This window comes from Habropoda laboriosa, unplaced genomic scaffold, assembly GCF_001263275.1.
Source record: "Habropoda laboriosa isolate 0110345459 unplaced genomic scaffold, ASM126327v1 scaffold761, whole genome shotgun sequence".
Lineage (NCBI taxonomy): Eukaryota > Metazoa > Arthropoda > Insecta > Hymenoptera > Apidae > Habropoda > Habropoda laboriosa.
In genome coordinates this window covers 126,635-143,774 of record NW_017100854.1, presented here as the reverse complement: position 1 = coordinate 143,774, position 17,140 = coordinate 126,635, and the positions used below count along the sequence as shown (strand labels likewise).

The 17,140-nt window shown below is 35.4% G+C and overlaps 1 protein-coding gene across 1 annotated transcript in view; it reads right to left on the bottom strand.

The window, feature by feature from the left end:
- The window catches only part of LOC108577355 (glucose-6-phosphate 1-epimerase), a 98,430-nt gene that overhangs the window by 5,358 nt on the left and 75,932 nt on the right, over positions 1–17,140 (bottom strand). Inside the window, exons 3-4 of the mRNA XM_017940496.1 lie at positions 13,099–13,436; positions 12,688–12,996 (exon numbers count right to left, since the gene is read on the bottom strand). Of these exons, the coding sequence (XP_017795985.1) occupies positions 12,688–12,996; positions 13,099–13,436 (647 nt within the window). The remainder of the gene's footprint in view (positions 1–12,687; positions 12,997–13,098; positions 13,437–17,140) is intronic.

Below are 17,140 nucleotides of genomic sequence, written 5' to 3'. Positions count from 1 at the left end.
TAAGTTTTTCATAAGTAATAAAACACTTTATTCCTTTCGGATAACGAATAAAAGTATCGAACACAGTTATTAAACGACTTATTTGTTATTCATGAAGAAAAAAATAATACGTTTTGTAAATCTATGTCAATTATACACACGTTGAAAATTTCATCGAAATCGGTGGATGGAGAAACAAGCGACAGGCATCGAAAGATGTAAGAATCTGCAGATTTATTACAGTTTTACGCCGAAAGTCGTGATAGTGCGATTTTCACAATCTTTAACCGTTTGTAGCTCATAGCAACATTAACCGATTTCGATAAAATTTTCAGCGTGTGTATAATTGACATAGATCTATAAAACGTATTTCTTAAATTTTCATTACGAGCTCAGATAAAAAAGTTGTAAAAACGACCTTCGCTATTCTCTTCGCGATTCCGACTAATTGCAGTTTTTCAACAATTTTTTTGCACGTCATCTAGTAAACTAATCTTTCTAATTTCTCAAAAAAACTCAAGTCGTTTGGTCCAATTTTAAAAAAGTTATTCCATTTTATAGGGTGTATGAATACTTTTGTCCTCCACTGTATGTATTGTTAAACAAACATCGGAATGACGGCAACAAACCATTTCTCTAAGCCTTATAAAAATAGCGGTGCAAAGTCAAATTTTGTTGACAGCAGTCGATAACTGAGAAGTCAGGCGTACGCATTTGTTCACGATTGCGCGCGGATGAGAGTCAGCGCTCCCGTGGTTGAGCGCGGGCTCCACGCGCGCTCTGATTGGCCAGTGTTTTTCGTTAATAATTCATAAACGAAGCTTCAAACAACATTTTGGTAAAGGAAAAAGTTGTTCAGAGTCACCCCAGCAACCCCCCATTTCCGGGTGTTACACTCTTTACGGGACACCCTGTATAGTGATCCTCGAGTGTCAACACAGAAGCGAACGGTTAAAGAGAGTAAGAAATCGGATTACAAGTAGGTACAAGTACTTATTCATCTAAACGTTGTATCAACGGTATTCGCCTGGCAAAATGTAGCAAGGAAGCGGAGGTATGTACTCTTCACCGATATTCACCACCACCAGTAGCAGTGTGGTCACAACCTCGCCTTCCATATCTCAATACTATGGACAGTCAGTACAAGACAGAACACCCATCATGACAACAGGGGTCACGTACATGTACACTCACACCACACATACAAACACTACCACCTCTAGTACTATCAACAACCATAACAAAACGGGACGGCGGTTAATACAAGTAGAACCATCACTAATACAGAACCATGAAGAGTATCAACAAATAGACACGAACTCTTCTCCCCTAGAAATTACATGGCAGCGGATACATACTCGTAAAGGTAAAAGAAACAGAGATACAGAACAAATAGAAGTCCACCCGGAAAAGAAACAACTGACACAAATAGAGATAACAATGATAATCAGGTACAAAATTTCAATAGATTCTCAGTGTTGAGCCAAGATGAACCGATGCAAGAAATCGAAACTATCAGAAATGTCAATACAATTCAAAAGCCGTCCCCGATATACATGGACGATATAACCAATTACCCGCTCATACTGGACAGCATTAAAACCGTTCTATCAGAAGAAGCATTCACCTGTAAAATAACAGCAGTGGACACTATCAAAGTAAACACAAATACACCAGACGCCTATCGAAGATTAGTTTACTTCCTAAAACAAAACAAAATAGCATTGCACGCATACCAGCCACGCCAGGAAAGATCCTACAGAGTAGTAATTAAAAACTTACACAGCTCCATCCCAACAGTGGCTATAAAAGAAGAATTAGAAGAAAAAAGATTTACGATTAGAAATGTCACAAACATTCTCAGCTGGAAAACCAAAGAACCGCTTCCATTATTCTTCGTGGACCAAGAACCAGGTGATAATAATAAAGAAATTTACAAATTAAAACATCTTCTTAATATCGTAATAGAATTGGAACCTCCACGTAAAAAGAATGTCATACCTCAGTGTCATCGCTGTCAAAGATATGGACATACCAAAGCATACTGTACAAAGCCATACTACTGTGTGAAATGTGCAGAAAATCACCCTACTAACACCTGCAACAAAGCAAACGACACTCCAGCGAAATGCACATTGTGTGACGGACCTCACCCTGCAAGTTATAAAGGATGCAGCGTATATAGAGATTTGCAAAAGGCAAGAGGTAAGCCAGATAGAAAAATAAGACTAACCCGAAGCCAAACAATACGGGAAAACGTAAGCTACGCTCAAGTAACAAAAGGAACAACGGAAATTGATAATAATAACAATACCAACGTAATTTTAAGTCAATTCCTTCAGAAATTCGAAACATTATTTAATCAATTAATGAATCAAAACAGCATGATCATAAATCTCCTCGCAACCCTGACCATTAAATAAAAACAAAACAATGGTTTCCAACATAAGAATAACCTTATGGAATGCAAACGGTTTGCAACAACGCAAACAGGAAATAGAATTATTTCTACATGAACAAAAAATAGATGTATTCTTAATTTCAGAAACTCATTTTACAGATAGAAGTTATTTTAACATTTTTAAATACAAGACATATCACACTATGCATCCAAGCGGGGCTGCTCACGGAGGCACCGCCGTAATCATTAACGAAAGGATCTCACACTATGAAATAACTGATTATAACTGCGGTCTACTGTCCACCACAACATCTAATACATAAAGATCAGTTTGACAGGTTCCTGAATACGTTGGGTGGAAGATTCATTGCAGGAGGGGAGTTTAATGCACACTCCCAATGGGGGTCAAGAATCACCAACTCTAAAGGTAGAGAACTACATAAAACAATGATATCAAGAGGATACGACCATATTAGTACAGGCAAACCTACTTACTGGCCAACTGATCCCCGAAAAATACCGGATCTGCTCGACATTTTCATAACTAAAGGAATTTCGCTAAATCAAGTTGACGTAGACCCAAGTTTTGATCTATCATCTGACCACTCTCCAGTTATACTTATGCTGCGTTCTACAGTAATAATAGCGAAAAAACGGCCATCGTGGCACAACGCAAAAACAGACTGGTGTCTTTACAAAACACGAGTAAACGAAAATGTAGACTTGAGGATCCCATTAAAAACTGAGGACGACATAGACTAGGCGGTAGAGATATTAACAAGGACACTACAAAATGCTGCATATCAATCGACACCGCAAATCAAAGCAGCAGGAAAAATTACAGTAAACTATCCACTATTCTTGAGGAACAAAATCGCAGAAAAAAGAAACGTCAGGAAAAAATGGCAAAACTCCAGGCACCCCGAAGATAAGAGAAAATTAAACAAATTATCCACTGAATTAAAAAAACTCCTACATAAAATAAAAAATTACAGCATCCGAGAATATATACAAAACTTGTCTCCATATCAAGAAGAAAAGTACTACTCATTATGGAAAATTACAAAAAAATTAAAGAGACCGATAAGACACATTCCTCCCATAAAAAAGGAAAATAACTCGTGGGCCAAGGACGACCAAGATAAAGCAGAAACATTTGCAATTCATCTTTCTAAAATCTTTAGACCCGATTATATTCCGACGTCTGATAATGAAGACAGTGCCATCGATGAACATCTCAGCACCCCTTTGCAACTCAGTAAACCAATCAAGCATATCAGCCCTAAAGAGAAGCAGTTGCAGAAGAGATAAGACTACTAAATGATAAAAAAGCACCTGGATACGATCTTATAACTGTCAAAATTCTTCAGGAAACACCAAGAAATGGAATAGTCGCAATAACGCAAATATATAACGCAATAATCAGTACACAGTATTTTCCAATACAGTGGAAGTTCGCGGAAATAATTCTTATTCATAAACCAGACAAATCCCCAAAGGAAGTGGCTCCTTACAGGCCAATTTCATTGTTGCCGATTCTGTCAAAACTATTTGAGAAACTGCTCTTAAAACGTCTCAAATCAATAATAAAAGAAGAACGCCTAATACCACAACACCAGTTCGGATTTCGAGAGCAACACTCAACGATCGAACAAATTCACCGAATAGTCAACAAAGTAGAAGAAAGCTTTGAGAAACGCATGGTATGTTCCGCCGCTTTCATTGACATAAGCCAAGTCTTCGGCAGAGTATGGCATACAGGATTGTTATACAAAATTAAGCAATACCTCCCACACAACTATTATCTTCTATTCAAATCCTATTTAAGCGAAAGATATTTTCATGTTAACCAAAACAGTAAATATTCTAAAATTTACCCTATTATAGCGGGTGTTCCGCAAGGCAGTGTACTAGGCCCCACTCTATATCAAATCTACACAGCAGATCTTCCTGAAAGCGAGGATGTGCTCTCAGCCACGTACGCAGATGACACTGCGTTCTTAGCGTCGCACGAAAACCCCATTGAGGCGTCAAGACTCTTGCAGGAAGCATTGAACAAGACAGCAGAATGGGAAAAAAAAAATGAAAAATGAAAATTAACGCTAGTAAATCAGCTATTAATTTACCACAAGACATATTATGTGCCCTGAAGTCAAACTGAATAATGAAAATCTCAAGATAAAGGACAGCGTTAGATACCTCGGCCTCCACCTCGACAGAAGACTTACATGGAAAAGTCACATAAAAACAAAGAGAAAGCAACTGGATCTAAAAATGAAAAGCATATACTGGATCCTGGGACACAAATCACCACTTACATTACACAATACTTCTCTGTAAAGCCGCTATTATCCCAATATGGACATATGGAATACAATTATGGGGTTGTGCCAAAAAATGATTCCAAAACAAGGCTCTAAGAACCATGGCTGCTGCTCCATGGTATATCACTGGAGATACTCTCCATAAAGATTTGGGAATAAAAAATGTCAATGAACAAATAGAAAAATTCGCAACAACACACAAAAATAGTATTAAAAACCACCCCAACGAGCTGGCTAGAGAACTAGGCAAACCATCAGAAATTAGAAGATTAAAAAGGAACAAGCCGACTGATCTACAGATGTAACACAAATAATTTAATATGGTAGTGGAAACGCTGCTAAGAGTTGGCTTATCTATCTACGTTCTATCTACGTTCATCCAATTTGCTGGTTGGATCTATAGAGCCAGTTGTAAATATAACATAATAATTAAAAAAAACTAATAACCCCACCAGTCTTCCTTTTTGCTAATGACCTGACCATTATTTTCAAAGGAAAAAAACTGTAAACGACACAGAAGATACTGTAATGTATACTGAACAAACTATACATATAAGTGGTCAAACTCCTCAGGCTTCAAGTTCTCTCAAGCCAAATCAGAAATTATTGTATTCTCCAGACAGAAAAAACAAGACGATGTAAAACTATATCTAGGCAACACTATTGTAGTGCCACCTCCTACGCTCTGCCACCAGAGGGATGGACTAACCGCCCAGTCCTTCTTCTTGCTAGTCTTCATAAAGGCTCCCATTTAGTATACATATAAATACTATATACCAGAGCCGCTTAACTTCTTGCTCACGAGAAAATTTCCCCTCCCAAGGTTTCCCCACTATGCGGTACGAACACGCAGAATGTGTAACATAAACCAACGGCAGTCGCTGGAGTTGTGGTGGGAGGACTCCTTCTCGCGTCCTCACGCCGCGCCTCAACTCGAGCGAGATCATCTCAGTCGCATAGTGGGGGAAATATTATTTATATGTATATGTATACTTATGACCTGAATCCTTCCAGTCCTTCCCGAGTCTAAGGTACGGGTCTCCTAGAAAGCATTACTGACGAGTCCACTAGGAGGCCCAGGACGAAACGCCCACAATCTTTCCTTTTCTGCCTATCCTCACTATTAGTTTCCTCCACCCCTTCACTGTGCTCCACCCAGCGAACAATGTTAAAATTTTAGGAGTAACATAGTGTAACGTGGAAAAACCATATAACGAAACTAAAAAAGGATTGTTTCTCCCGCCTGAGTATCATAAAAATCATTGCAGCAAATAACTGAGGCAGCAGACCAAAGCATTCTCGTGAGCACCTACAAAGCACTTAACAGATCTAAGCTTGATTGTGGAGTAATTATATGTGTGTCGCTCGCTTCTCAAATTACTGGATCCTGTACATCACGTGACAATTAGAACGATTGTAGGAGCGTTTAGAACCAGCTCTACCTTAAGGGTAGCAACCTTGTCGGTTTAAAAAAAATCGAAAATTTGTTTGCCTTTCTTTTAAAGTTTTGCATGTGTAGAATACAGTGGTGGAAGGGTTTTTTGAAATTTAAAAAATTTTTAAATGAAACGACTGCATGTCATGTCAGGTAAGACGGCCCGATCTAACGACGTTAAAAGGGAAAAATTTAGTTTAATTTCTTGCCATTAATATGACTTTTAACGTTTGTTTATTGACTTAATTTGAGGAAAACTACCTTACCGTACATTTTTAAATTGTATTAACAAAGTATATTGGACAATTGCTTCAAAAACAATATTTTGTAGCAAAAGAATAGTTAACATTGCAGCATTTATTGGTGCTAGTATTTTTAATGATTATAGAAACATTCTGTCAATGATGCAACTTATGAATTTAAAGATTGGAAATAATGCACACAATATTTGAAAAGTAATACACGAACGACGGCTAAGACATGCGGAGATTCGGGCTTGGGAAAATTCGAAACAAGCTCGACAAATGTTAAGAGCAGCTGACGATTTTTTAGGGACAAAAAGGTCTCTTCATGGCCCTGGAATCGCAGATTAAGGGTGAATTTAAAAAAATTTTCTTTTATTTCAGAGAAAGATTAACTGAAAACTTTAGATGTGTTTTTCTCGAAACTATGTTTTTCGACCTTGCACCCAGTAGATCTCCGAAATTCTCCAACCGTTTAACTTGAAATTTTTACATATTATTCTTCATAAAACAATCTACAATGTAGCATAGGATTTTTTGATATCTTAACTTGTTCAATTTTTATAAATATTTAAAGTTGATTTTTTTCAGCGAAAACGATAGTTTTGTCTTTAACAAGCCGCCATTTTCTCATTTTTCGAAATCATTAAAAAATCCTACGCTACATTGAAGATAATCTATTTTTGTTTAAGTTGACATAAAAATTTTTTATTTTCTATATTCCAGTCACTTTTACTGCTGGGTGCAAGCTAACAAGATACCGCTGAACATAATGTTGTACAACTATACCATTTTATAATTTTACAGTAATAAAAAAAATATGAAAATAGAGTTAAGATGTTGCTTAACGTTCCGTATGAAAATTGTTTTCTTTTTACCAAATATTTATCGACGAAAAAAAATGTTTGATTTACCCAACTTTTTTAGACTTCCATGGTTGCAATACCCCTTTAAGCATCCTCAAAGAAGCCTTAATGCCGCCCGAAAAATCCTTTATGCCGCCCAAGCAATCAAAAATTCAACGACCCCCCGCCGACCCGTATACCTAAACACATTTTCAAAACGATTCAGCACACAATATCACCAGCATAGCAATTACCCAAAACCATTCTGCTACAGAGTATAACACAGAACAAGAACTGAACATCAAGCTTTCCGATACCATATACAGAAGAATACCAAAATCTCCGCCTTGGACAATGCCACATATCCAAGTCAATATGGACCTCTCGATTTACCTAAAATCTGATACTAACCGTGAAGTATTCACGTCTCTAATCAGCGAACTTCTGAATAAATACCATGAATATACCCATATACAGGGTGGGGAATTTAAAACAGGTCATCTGAATAACTCGCTTGCTTTTGATGATAGAGAAAAATGCATCAGACCAAACTTGCGTTTCGAGGGGCACATAATCTGATGTCAATAATCTTTTTTGTACGTGGAAGCATAGAGAAGATATGAAGGTCAACCCATTCTTTTTAAATGGAATGATATGGTTTTTCATTTACATTCTGATAGAGCGTTTCAAGACGAATACAATGTCCTTGTAGCGGACAGAACCGTGAGAGGAAAGTTTTTACTTTCTACGAAAGAAAATCTTCCTCTCCCGAAATCCGTGGGTCCTAGCAGTCGTGTCCTTAAACAAAGGGCAATAAAACATCTGTATCGCAGGCCTGTTATTATCTTACATTTTTATCGAAATATCACCTTCAGTTTTTTAAATGAGATGTCCAATATTTTTTCCCGAATTTCGATGAAGTATCAAACACTGTGTAAAAAGGTATCATACGAAGTAGGGTGTAAAGTTAACAATTACTGATACATTAATAAAATAAGTTTTATTTCAAATGGAGTTCCAATTGTTATCCATTACAACCAATGCGGTAATCGGATAATGAGCGAATGCAGTAAGGGCATGTTCCCGTATATCTTCGATGATTGTTGGTTAAAAGCGATAAACCTAATTTTTCAGTTCCTTCAATGAAAATAATTAAGCGGCGTTAGATCTGGTGGGCGACCTGGCTGACATGTTACTGCCCCGCACAATCCAACGATTTGGAAACAGTCTCTCGAACACTATGCTCGTTGTTGTGCAACTTTTGTTTGAGACATTTTCTTACATGTGTACAGCAAGTAATTTAAAGTTCTCAAGTTAGGTGCCTCACCCTGTATAACAGATTATAATACGGCTAAATAAGCCTATCTTTATCATGCATTTACCATTATATTCCGCGATCACAATATGCTCTATATTATTATACAGGGTGTCTAAACTAAAGGAGGCCATCTAAATATCTCCTTTGTTTTTAATGGCATGAAAAACTTTTATGGTATAATTTGAATAATTTAAAAAGAGGAATACCACGATAGACAAATGTTTTTGTCGAGTCATTTTTTTGTTAGCTTTTTCAAGGTCATCGGTATTTTTTATCGGGGAAGCGTGTATTTTTTTCTATTACACACATCTTGTAAGTTCACATACCATCCTAACATTGTCTTACAATGTCATTACAATTTTGGTATTCAAGGTCATCTGAAGGTCATGATTCAGGTATACTTAAATATATTTTTTCATCCTCTACAAGATGCAATAGAAAAAACTACAGGCTTCCCGGATAAGAAATACCGATGACCTTGAAAAAACTAACAAAAAAATTTGTCTTCCATGATATTCCTCTTTCAAAATCATTCAAATTGTACTATAAATATTTTTCATGTCATTAAAAACAAGAGATATTTAGGTGGCCTCCTTCCGCTGAGGCATCCTATATGTATAATGTAAATCACGATAAATAATGTATTGTAATATAATGTGGTTAGCTAATAACCACAAAGTGGAGTAACTTTAAAGAAATAAACAAACAAAAGGATATTTTTTTGTTTCATACTAAATACAGTGAATCATAAAATTCTTGGCACAGGTTACGTAAATACACTCGACAAAAAAGTATAAAGTAAACAGTTTGTACAGATATTTGATGTATTTTTCTAGCAATCTGTTTTTGTAATACATTCAAAGCGATTATTATAAAATGAAATTAACCACTCAAGTATTAATAAGTAAATGTTAAAATTATATCGTGTTTGGTCTCATTTTGATCAGAACAATCTCATCAATATGTTATTAACTTGTTCATACAGAAAAACGCTGGTGTTTAAATCGCTCGGTTGCCTGGACCCTCGTTTCATCCTTATCTTTTATTCGTTGTTCTTGTCTTTGTTCGGCAAACTACAAAGGCGGGCTGCGACCCCCGAAAACCATGTCTCCTCTACCCGAACTGTCGCCGTTCGGTTCCGACCAGAGCGACAATGTGAAAGATATTACTGTACAATGTATTTAATTTATGTATTAAGTATTATATATATTATCCTTTGTCTTTATTGTTTGCTACTGCTTTCAATCTTCTTGGTTTCTTTCTATTAAATTATGAATAATTTCTGGCTTAACATTGTACCATTCTCGTTACGTTCTTGTCCACAGGTCGTGAACACTTAATGACGGATTTTTGTACATATTTTACCAATCTTTCTTTTATAATCGGCAAGATATTTTCTATTGGGCGTACATATGTACATAAGTATGTACATATACATAATCAGAACTTTCAGCTGGTTATTCTAATAGAGAAAATTTTTGGTTTGTAAGCATTTTACTACTTTTGCTGTATGTATCTTTCGTGTTATTGTCTTTTTGAAATAAGCTGTCTTCTTCTTGTAATTAATAGATTGTATAACCGGCGGTAGATTATTTTTATTTACATAACAGTTTTATTGGAAAGGACTGACTTATGCTTCTTTTCCTTCGCCTTCAAGCTGATTCTCCTTAATGAACGGTAAATTGTTTCATTTTAAGTTTCTGAATAGCAATTTATGAAGTGTCTCGACATTTTGTTAAAGCACATCCGCACATGTTTTGAAATTTTTGCTACTATTGCTACTACGAACTTTCTCGCAAAAAATATCCTTTGTCACATATGGAAACAATATGTAGTTTTCTCTTTATTCTTACTGTTTGGACTTCCGTTGGCACATTTTATAAGACGATTACGGAGAAGAGCTATTTTTGAGTCGAAAATATTTCCATTTATTATCAGCATATTTCGAAATATATTCTGACAAGAGTAATTATTTTATTGGTCAGTGTTTGAGAAATTCATTTCCCTCGTCCTCAATAACTGCATACATATGTACGTGTATACATACCTAACCTTTTATTACGATAAAAGGTGGACTTTTCGAAGGGAAAATTAACATTTGTTTGGAAGATCAATCCTGAAGGATATTCCGTACTGTTGTCGAACTTCTGCTCATTTTAATGCGGGCTAGATTTTGCTGCACCCTTTCTAAGAAAATTTTTAGCAACAACCAATCAGTGTGTAATTACTTTTAGTACGAAGATACATGTAGTTTGCAAGCTACCAGGGTAGTTGGACAACAGCACTCGAACAAAACCTAGTTCTTGTTGTTAGTTGTAGGTATATCGTTTAGTCGAACATGTCAAATTTGATCAAGACCTCAAACTTGTGTGACCCTTTATTTTTTGTCATAGTATATACATATATGTATTAGGTTGTCCGGAAATAAATTGCGGTTTTCTGTTATGTCATATATTTAGGGCTTTTCTATACTATATATTTTAAATTTATGTTTATTAAGTAATATACCGTTTGAACGCGTAGATGTCGCTCTATCATATAAGCGATACACTTTTGTTTTTTACCGTCATTTGTTCCGAGTATATCATAAAAACGTAACAATGGACAAGAAGCAAATTCGTACCATATTTCTATATGAATTTAAATTAGGACGTAAAGCCGCGGAAACTGCCCGCAATATCAATCATGTGTTCGGTGAAAGCACAACTAGTGAACGTACTGTTCAACATTGGTTTAAAATATTTCGCGGTGGTGATGAAAGTCTCGAAGATAAAGAAGGAAAGCATATGTCGAAGATGACCCGTGTACAACTGTGAGAGAACTTGCAGAAAATCTAAATGTAAGTAAAACAATTGTATCTAATCACTTGAAGGAAATTGGAAAATCGGAAAAGCTTGATAAATGGATTCCCCATGAACTCAACGAAGGGCAGAAAAGTCGTCGATTCGAAATTTGCTCTGCACTCCTTAAGCGAAACGAAAGTGAACCATTTCTTCATCGAATAATAACGTGCGATGAGAAGTGGATCCTGTATGATAATCGCCGTCGTTCAGTTCAGTGGCTAGACTACGACGAAGCTCCAAAGCACTTCCGGAAACCAAAGTTACACCAAAAGAAAGTTATGGTGACAGTTTGGTGGTCAAAAGCAGGTGTTATTCACTACAACTTCCTAAATAATAATGAAACTATTACTTCAGAAAGATATTGTAAGGAACTGGAAGAAATGCATAAAAAGTTATTTGTTATACAACCAAGTTTGGTAAATCGTAAGGGACCAATACTCCTACACGATAACGCCCGCCCTTCCGCACGTATTACAATTCACGATTCGGAAGATAGACGAATTGGGTTATGAAACATTGACACACCCTCCTTATTCCCCTACAGATTACCATTTTTTTAAACATTTGGATAACTTTTTGCGAGAAAAAATTTTCTGTAAACAAGAGGATGTTGTAAATACCTTCGTGGAATTTATTAATTCTAGAACTCCTGATTGTTATTGTAATGGAATAGAAACTCTTGTAAAACGTTGGAAAAAGTTTACAAATTCTAATGGAAATTATTTCGATTAAATAAATTCATTCTAAGAAAAATTACACGTGTTTAAATCTTATGTACAGAAACCGCAATTTATTTCCGGACAACCTAATAGTTACATTCAATTCTTACAATTAGTCGGTGGTATACTACGTGCAAATTTAACGAAGTTCGAGCGATTTGAAATTTATAAATTTATGTTGTGGAGATCAATAGCACTTTACCTCATTTCGATTGATTTGAATGATAAAAAATTCGTTAAAAAATTATTATAAATGGGGAGGGGGGAATTTTTGTGCAACTTGCAATGCAGAGTGATTCCAAACTTTTGGCCGGTAGTGCATGTATATATGTATTTCTATTATTCAGTTTACTATCCATTTCAAGACGCGTTTAACAAGGTGTATGAAGTGTATGTTTGAACAATAATTTATAAATATTAATGGCTGACAATACAATCAAGTTTTCAAATGAAAATTTTCTAAAAATTTGATACCGTAAATACTTTGTTAATATCATTAAAATTATTCTGAGAGCGTGAATCTGAATTGATAAGAATTTTACTAAATCTGTTAATTTGAAAAGTATGCAAATACACTATACCTGTAAAATTTGACTGGCTTCGAAAGCTGTTCCAGGAAGTAATATAACTGGACTGCTAACGTGTCCACTTTCCACGCATATCATGTTCGGAAATTCATCATCACCAAAGTCAGGTATATCGCGAGCTTTTTCTTGCCAAGGATTCCAAACCACCGTGTCAGGGAAATTGTACTTCTGTACTCGCATTTTTCTGCCGGATACAACGTTAGTAATGATGTGTTCCGGTTGCGTATTCTGATAAATTCTATCTGTCCATTCACACACTGTTACCACATCGCGACCCTCTTGAAAAATTTGGTTGTCTCTTGTCTGTAAATAAATATTTTATTCGTTAAATGCTTGTGGAAATACACTTATTTATTCACCTTATCTAAATAATACGGGAATAATTGAGTATTATAGTGATTATACCTTGTCGATAAACGTGCACCCATGGAGGCCAGTAATCTGGCATCTTCTAACATCTGGCACTTTAAAGTAGGTGTGCAGTAACAGATTAAAACTAAATGTATGATCTTTGCTGGGATTGTATATACCGATATTGAAATGTAATTCCTTCTCTCGAAGAATTAGTCTATATGTTAATTTAAAGGGATAATTCCACATTGACCGGGTGAATTCGCTGTCCATAATTGAGAAAATCGCTTCAACATCGCCGCTGGGCAATCGTTCGGGAGACTTTTCTACATTCCAACGAACGATTCTGGCAAAACCATGAGGTGGTCCAAATGTCCATGCTCCAAATTGTGCTAAATCAAGATGAAATAACTCACAATTAATATTTCATGCATTTCTTATGCATCCTTTTAAACGATATACAGTCGTTCACGGATATTTTCGGATATTTGATATTTTAGTATCGACGGATATTCTAGCTAACAATAAATTTAGTAGTACGATAGGGATTTTGACAAAAACTGAATTACTAACTTCTAGTTTAACATATTTTCATAACTTCTACAGAAAATAAAAGAATTGAAATTATTTTTTATTACAAAACAGTTGTACCAGCACGTACAAAGATTAAATTTTCGTTGTATATTAACCCTTTCGTTACTATTGGCGCCTATAGGCGTTTTGAAAATTTGCTCGCACTATATTGTCGGAGTCTTTTGGTCCATTTTCATCTTAACTTAATACTTAATTTCATCCTTTACGCACTCTCATCTTAATTTAATAAACCGAATTTTAAAACGATACGGCCAGAATAACAAATTTTGCAGCCGTGGTTAAAAATTTATCGTCAGTCGCCCACGTTACGCATTAAAATCTGCCGTAGCGAAAGGGTTAAGAAACGAAGCTCTTCGTGAATTTGCTGGTTGGCTTGTTTGACTTTTCACAGTCAGCGAAGCCTGTTTCAGGGTATGATGAATGAATGTGTGTGTGTGTTTTAATATATAAAAATTTATTAACAAACTATTTACAAAAGTGAATGTTAATGAGACTCGACTGATGGAGTTATACGTATGAATGTTATGTGACGAATAAATGTGTGGACTGCTTGTGAACTGTATTTGTGTACTGTCTATACCAGGGATGGGGAACCTTTTTTATATGAAAGGCCATATTCATTTTCTGAAATAGTGGAAAGGCCACATCGATCTTTCGAACCACACTACTTACGAAGTAAAACATACTAATTTACAATATCTTCATAATAATACATTCATCTACATTTTATATCAATACAAAATTTAAAAAATATAATTATAAAGATAATAAATAACTTTCCAAATTGTTATTGAAATGAAAATTTATTGTAGTTATTTTACATTCACTCTGTGTATTATTCATGAATAAATAGAAAAAGAACTGTATTATTTTAAAAAATAATTTAATATGAATAAAGTAATTAAGTAATAAAGAATTTTAGGCACCAGTTTAGTTGTACACAGCTTGAGTTGGTCTTCTAAATGAATATCAGATATCTGAGTCCTTAAATGAGTTTTAATTTGTGTAAGGTATGAAAAAGTTGATTCGCAACAGTAAGTAGTTGCAAAGCAAGACAGCAGACGACGAGCGTGTTTACGTAAACATGGGTATTCAACTGCATTTTTCCATATTTCAATGGGATCTTTTTTTGTATCAAAAAAATTCTTTATGATATTATCTGCTCCCAATTCAATTAATTTCATCTGCAGTTCCATGGGTACCGTAGAAATATCAACTAAATGTGGCTCATACGCCAATTTCATTGCTAAAGTATGTTCTTCGAAATGAGAAAATCTATCCATGGTATTCTTCAATTAGCATGTCCAATACAGCTATATAGTTATTGAAAGTTTCATATAGGTACAACATATTTCTGCTCATTTAAGAAAATGATTTAGAGAAAAGAATTTTGAAAAAAATTAATTTTTTCGAAATACCTGAATTTTTTCCACATGTCACATACATATATGTCTTGTTTTACTTTGCAAAGAAATATTTAGTTCATTTTGCTTTGCCATAATATCACACAAAAACGCAGCATTTCTACAAAATTCCTCATCTAATAAATCACATTCTTTTACCGTAGTACAAAGATAAATAAGGCCGCAGGTTCCCCATCTCTGGTCTATACTACATATGTATGCCTTTGAATACTGTCTCGAACTTTTGTTTTTTATTATTTTTTGCCTTGGTAAGAGTTGTAGTGTCTATTAACTCCACACCAATTTACCAACATATTCGTCTATGTTACTATCTACAATAATGTATTTTAGATTAACGTTTGTTAATCGCATAAGTGATTGTAGTGAGTGTAGAGTGTTGTAACGAGAGAGATTCTCGTTAATCCTGATGGCGATTCGGGACTTGGGTGCGTCTTTTGTCTGTGGCGTGAGCGGTGCCCGCTCGTGCCAGTGCTCGTGTTTTGTTCGACAGTTAGTCTTTGTCCAGATCACGTTGCGACTACACGAGCGCGCCTCTGATATTAACACATAGAGAAAAATTTTAAAAAAATCTCTAATGTAGAAGACGAATCCTGCATTGGTAGTAAAAACAGAATAGAAATTGTCATAAGCGTAAATACTAATAATATCAGTTGGAAAATAAAGTAGGAATGCAGTCAGGTTGCCATTTATAAGAATAGGGTCGTTCTTCAGACTGATAAACAGGAGGGAAGTTGACTCTAACTCGGTATGGGATACGATTTAAGTCGTACGTACCTGTAAGTTCAATCAAGTGATTGTCGTGACTTAATACGTCATAGTTATTAATTAAGTTTTCATTGTAGCTTTTAATTAATGAAACTTTTGTATTAGAATGTAGAATGAAAGTGGAATGCCTTGTGCCTTTACCTGTTATTGCTTTAAGTATCTTTGAATACTGTCTCGAACTGCCTTGGAACTAGTCCTTATATTGAACTTTTCACCAGTTACGTCGAATGTCATGCACGCTGATTGATCGATTCAAGATGTTAGAAATCACCAATCAGCGTGCCTAAATGATCGTGACCATTTTCTCCGTGCGCCTTTAGCGCGTTTCTTTGGAGAAGGGGTGATCCTGGATGGAGCCACTTTTGGGGAATGGAATTTGTTAATGAAAATTGTCGGTACCGAAAGCAGTACTGTTTTACGACGTTTACGGCGCTGGTTAGTCCAAGGGAGGTCTAGGTTGGTCGAAAGATGTTCTGCACCTCAGTCTGGCGGTCAAATGTGATCGACACATTTTATGACGATAATCCGCTAGACCGAGGCTTCGTTGCGTCCTAATGAGGTCGCAACAAAAGCAACTAAAACTAAAATATGGTGAAAATTAACCTCACATTCAAAATCGTACATCTGAATTTTCCTGCGTTTATTTGAATACGTTTTATGTTTATGCTTGACGCGATCTTTTGTTGTCCATCTGTTTCTTCAATTTATTATACACGTTGAGAGTACATTTGTTCTCACGTACAGTTGTCAGACGATTTTCATAAAAATAATTGAAATATGAGACAAACAACAATTGCAAAGCGTGAACTTGTAATTCAGTATATGAAAAATGGAATGTCTTATAAAGACATTGCAAAAATAATGAACAGAAGTGTTTCAACAGTTCAATATATAATGAAGCGTTTTAAAAAAGAAAACCGCTTAAAGAATAAAGTGAAAATTAGTCCACAGAAAAAACTAACAGAGAGTGACGGATGGTGGATAGGTCTAAAAATGAAATAAATTCAAAAGAGAGTGCTCCAATAATTGCAGCAGACATTTTTAAATATTTACAAAAATCTGTAAGTGGCGAAACAGTTTGAGGAATATTAAGAAAATGTAATTATAATAGTCGCATAGCCTGACGAAAACCGTACACGAATGCCAAAAATAGTAAAAAAAGATTAAAATTCGCACAGGAGTACAATAGTAAAGACTATAACTTTTGAAAGAATGTTATTTTCATCAATGAGAGTAAGACTAATATGTTTTGGTCAGATGGAAAAATTAAAATTTGGCGGAAGTCAAACGAAGAGTGGTGAATAAAAAATTTA